The sequence below is a fragment of the Eptesicus fuscus genome, chromosome 18, assembly GCF_027574615.1.
Source record: "Eptesicus fuscus isolate TK198812 chromosome 18, DD_ASM_mEF_20220401, whole genome shotgun sequence".
NCBI classification, from domain to species: Eukaryota; Metazoa; Chordata; class Mammalia; order Chiroptera; family Vespertilionidae; genus Eptesicus; species Eptesicus fuscus.
This window is the reverse complement of record NC_072490.1, coordinates 6,882,783-6,887,841: the sequence shown is the minus strand read 5'-3', so window position 1 is coordinate 6,887,841 and position 5,059 is coordinate 6,882,783. Positions and strand designations below refer to the sequence as shown.

General features: G+C 46.0%; 1 protein-coding gene across 1 annotated transcript; it reads left to right on the top strand.

Annotated features, from left to right (window-relative positions):
- The first annotated feature begins 480 nt into the window (after window positions 1-480).
- CX3CR1 (C-X3-C motif chemokine receptor 1) lies at window positions 481-2,638 on the top strand. The gene is made up of 2 exons (XM_054729841.1): window positions 481-590; window positions 1,499-2,638. Exons 1-2 carry the CDS (start codon window positions 582-584, stop codon window positions 2,576-2,578), a joined length of 1,089 nt encoding a protein of 362 aa, XP_054585816.1. The 5' UTR covers window positions 481-581; the 3' UTR covers window positions 2,579-2,638.
- Window positions 2,639-5,059: the final 2,421 nt, after the last annotated feature.

Below are 5,059 nucleotides of genomic sequence, written 5' to 3'. Positions count from 1 at the left end.
GTGGGGTGTGGAAACTCCCTTGGTTAAAGAAGTGTGAGCTTTGCTTTTAGTTGTGGTGGAGAGGGAGGCAGTGACAACCAGGAGGTGTGCCCCAAATATGGTTGGGGTTTCTGAGGTACCTATCTGTGATATCACAAAGAAAAGCAGGAGGCCTCAGGGACCAGGGCACAAGGGCTCCTCTTGTGGCCTCTGGAGAGTGAGGAGTGAGTCCTGGCTGGGAGGGGGAGGAGGAGAGGGACAATATGGGAGAAGTATGACTTCCCAGCCTGCTCAGAGGGTCTTTCTTTCTACTTTTGTTCAGGAGGAAACAGGAAGTAAGAAGAGTGGGGAAAGCTAGGCCAAAGTCAAGTGTGGGGTTGGTAATTATCAAGTTAATTAGCCATCCAGGCTCAGTGCAGCAAGCTGAGCACAGTCCTCCATAGTGGATCAAGCAGCACTTTTATGGTGACATCTCCTCTTCTCTAGGAGCGGTTGGATGACCTACCTTGTGGGTTTTCTCAGAAGTGAGGGATTTCTGACAGAGGAGGCTTTCAGTGCTAACACTGGAAAAGTCCTGGGCAAACCAAGAAAAGGCAGTCACCATGGAGCATGTAAATCTATGTCTTATCTCTTAAGGGAAGGAAGGACTTGTTGGTTCTGAGAGGAAAAGGAAAAACCTAGCTCCCAAAAACAAAGATGAGGGCTGTTGGGTGTGGGCTGCTCAGGGCTCTGGAGGGTGTCTGAGACCTCTTTCTGCAGTCTCAGCTTCCTGCAGGAGACATTAGGGTCCAGAGGGTGGAGGAGGGGGGAATAAGTGAAGGGGGCAGAGAATTGCTTTAGGAAGTTGGGACTAGAAGTGTGAATTATGACTGCACCCCTACACCATCCCACCTCCTCATTTCCCTGCCAATTGCCTTCTCTCCCCCATCCACACACTGATAAAGCTAGCTACTTTTGGAGAAACTTTTAAAAATACATATTTTTAAAGGTTTGTCCTGGCTGGTGTTGCTCAGTGGTTGAGCATCGACCTATGAACCAAGTCATTGTTCAATTCCCAGTCAGGGCACATGACTGGTTTCACACTCCATCTCCAGCAAGGGTCATGCAGGAGGTAGCCAGCCAATTGATGATGCTTCTCTCTCATCAACGTTTCTATTTCTCTATCCTCCCTTACTTTCTCTCTAAAAATAAATAAACATATTTTAAAAAAGAAAAAGAAAAAAAGGTTTGTCTTGTGCTCCAAAAAACTTAGATTCAAATGCTAGCTGACCCACTGACTGAGTAGTCTTGGGCCAGTCACTCTTAGAGAACTCACTTCCTCTAATGTGAAAGGAATCAGTTACAGCCTCCACAGAGACAGCCTGGCGGACGAAACGGCTTGTCTGACATTGAGAAATGTATTGCGTAGGCACCAACCAATATTTGTTTCTTCCAGTCAGGCTATGTATGGGGACAGACAGAATTCCAACCTTGTCACTATGAGAACTCATGCTGTTCCTTGTTTTCCTTTTTGATCCAGACCATCACCATGCCTACCTCCTTCCCTGAATCAATTTCAGAAGACTTTCAGTATGATGAGAGTGCGGAAGCCTGTCATATAGGGGATATTGTGGCCTTTGGAACTACCTTCCTGCCCATAGTATACTCCCTTGTCTTTGCCTTTGGCCTGGTGGGAAATTTGCTGGTGGTGTTTGCACTCACCCATAGTCAGAAGCCCAAGAGTATCACCGACATCTATCTCCTGAACCTGGCCTTGTCCGATCTGCTTTTTGTAGCCACCTTGCCTTTCTGGATTCATTATCTGATAAGGGAACAAGGCTTTCACAACGCCACGTGCAAACTCACTACTGCCTTCTTCTTCATTGGCTTTTTTGGAGGCATATTCTTCATCACCATCATCAGCGTCGATAGGTACCTGGCCATTGTCCTGGCCGCCAACTCCATGAACAACCGGACAGTGCAGCATGGCGTCACCATCAGCCTCGGTGTCTGGGCAGCAGCCATCTTGGTGGCAGCACCCCAGTTCATGTTCACAAAGCTTACGGAAAACCAGTGCTTTGGGGACTACCCTGAGGTCCTGCGGGACATCTGGCCTGTGCTCTGCAACATGGAAGCAAACATTTTTGGCTTCTTGCTCCCTCTGCTCATTATGAGTTACTGTTACTTCAGAATCATGCAGACACTGTTTTCCTGCAAGAACAACAAGAAAGCGAAAGCCATTAAACTGGTATTTCTGGTGGTCATCATGTTTTTCCTCTTCTGGACACCCTACCACATTATGATTTTCTTAGAGACACTCAATCTCTACAACTTCTTTCCCAAATGTGACACACAGCGGGATCTGAAATTGGCGCTCAATGTGACTGAGGCAATTGCATTTATCCACTGTTGTCTCAATCCCCTTATCTATGCATTTGCTGGAGAGAAATTCAGAAGATACCTTTACCACCTGTATAGGAAATGGCTGGCTGTCCTATGTGGCAGATCCATGCATCCATATTCCTCCTCTTCTGAATCACAAAGGAGCAGGAGGGAAAGTGTTCTGAGCAGCAACTTGACTCACTACACCAGCGATGGAGATGCATCCGTGAATCTCTGAAGAGATCCCCAAAGTCTTTTCCCTCCACAGAGCCTGTAGCTTCTGAGTCTGACACTGAAAAATGAGGACACATTTTGTTGTTGTTGTTTCTTACGTGCAAGAAATGATGGGCCCAGTGGCTCCCCCACAAAATCCCTAAGGCAGTGGTTGGCAAACTCATTAGTCAACAGAGCCAAATATCAACAGTACAACGATTGAAATTTCTTTTGAGAGCCAAATTTTTTAAACTTAAACTTCTCCTAATGCCACTTCTTCAAAATAGACTCGCCCAGGCCGTGGTATTTTGTGGAAGAGCCACACTCAAGGGGCCAAAGAGCCGCATGTGGCTCGTGAGCCGCAATTTGCTGACAACAGCCCTAAGGTGTTTTTTGAGATTTGTGCTCAAAATTTGAATGATTAAGGATAGGCATGTCTCCCACTGCAAAAGTCAGAACTTTTTTTGTTTACAAATGACAAAAGTTTGACTCAAACTAGCTTAGGTAAAAAGGAGGTGGTAAGTATTGTTCACACTGTGGCACTGACAAGGGGGTGGCTGAGCCCTCAGAGTGCACAGGACCGGGGTTTGAATCAAGCCAGAATTTCCTCTCTCTGATTCTCAAATCTTTGAGTGGTGACTGAGCTCCCAGACTCACATAGCACAGCTTTGTCATCAGAAAGGAACTGAGACCCATTCCTCCCTCTCTGGTCTCTAGGTCAAAATTCCCAGGGAAGGGCTCTGATTGGCCAAGTTTGTATCAGATGCCCATCCTTACATCAGTTGGTGGTATTCAGGGGATAGATAATACGGCAATTTCCCTTCCAATCTCATGGCTAGCAATTCATGGAGACGTATTTCCAAGAAGCTGGACAGGTGGGTGCTGTTTTGATCAGACAGAGCAAGAGCTGCCCACCAATTTTACCATGTGTCTGGCCTAGACTCCCCTCCAATCGCTAGTAGTGTGTACCAACCAGTACACACTACTAGCCTCCTCTTTAATAACCCCCTTCTCTCATGTCCCCAAACCTACAAAGGTTCCCTATTGCCAACTGCCTCAAGTCCAAACTCAAATGCTTGGCCTCTGAGACCCTCCAAGAGATTCTCTATTGCCTCCCCTTTTCAAAGGAGTCCACCCACCCTGTCATCTAGATTTCTTCCATTTAGCTTCAGGTATCTCCACGTGCTTCTGGGCCCAAGGGGAATAGAAATAACCCTGGCCCAAACTGAAAATGGTTTTCAATCCCAACTCTCTATCACTTGCCCATTGGGTGGCCTAGGACAACTGAGCTTCAGTTTCCTCATCTGTAGAATGGAGATAATGGCACTTTTCACATTGGTAGCTTTGTTTCCAGTATGAAGAACCAGCCACCAGCTGTTGCGGGTCCCAAATTTAGTCTGGTTCCCAGACCACAACTTGCTCCCCACTTGGCACCGTGTTTAAGTGATGGTGTTTGGCAGAGCCTGGAGGAGCCTGCAGGTCCGCTGCATGCTCTAGCCCAGACACAGAGAAGGCTGGTTCCTAGAGTGACATTCTGTGGATGCTCCTGGATGTATGGATCAATAACCTGCCCTGAGCCAGCCCTCCAGACTGCCTTAAACATTCTCTCCCAATCATCTTGTGGCAAACTCCTGCCCACCTGGAGATAACCCCATCATTCATGCCACTGCCAACCTGGAGAGCCAGGGCCACAGGAGTGGCTTTCTTTTTTCAGTTAACATTTGGGATGATCTAAAACTTTAAAGCTTGAAAAACAGCAATAGTGATGTTAAAGAAAATGTCATCTGTAATCCCACCACGCAGTATTCTCATTTGCCCGTCCAGATCTTGTTCATACCCTCGTCGCAATCATAATGTACAGACAGTTTTGTAATCTGCTTTTCTTCTCTTAACACGAGGGCACATATCGCTCTCTGTTCCTCCATAGTTTTGTGATGATCATTTTAGAAGACTGACAGGATGTGTCCTCATTAAAGGCATCTGACTCGTTGCTGTATTTCTGGTACCTCACTGGCAGTCAGTATGTATGTTTAACCAATGAGAGGATGAATCATGTCCCATCAAGATCATGTACTGTAATTTACACCCCATTGCTTTGTCGATAAACATTTCACTTATTTCCAATATTTACCAAATACAAACATGTGATTTCCTTTCTCCTCTTCAATTATTTCCTTTGGATAAATTCCACATGATGGGGGATAACTGGGTCAAAGGGCATGGAAATTTTTAGTTACTGACACATAACATATGAAAGAACATCGCAAAAGCTTTATTAAGCGTATTTTCTATGCAATATGTGAGCTCAGATCCAGAGTTGTTCCAAAGATGCATCAGACCCAGCCTCTGCCCTCAATGTTTAAGCAGTGCCTACCATTGAAGCACAGAACAGAGAACTGAACAAATAAGTATAACTTGCAATAATTGGTAACACAAGGGCAGGGACTTGTGACTAAATGTGTAAGGGTAAGGGGTTCTCCGAGCAAAAAGGAGAGGATGGCATTCT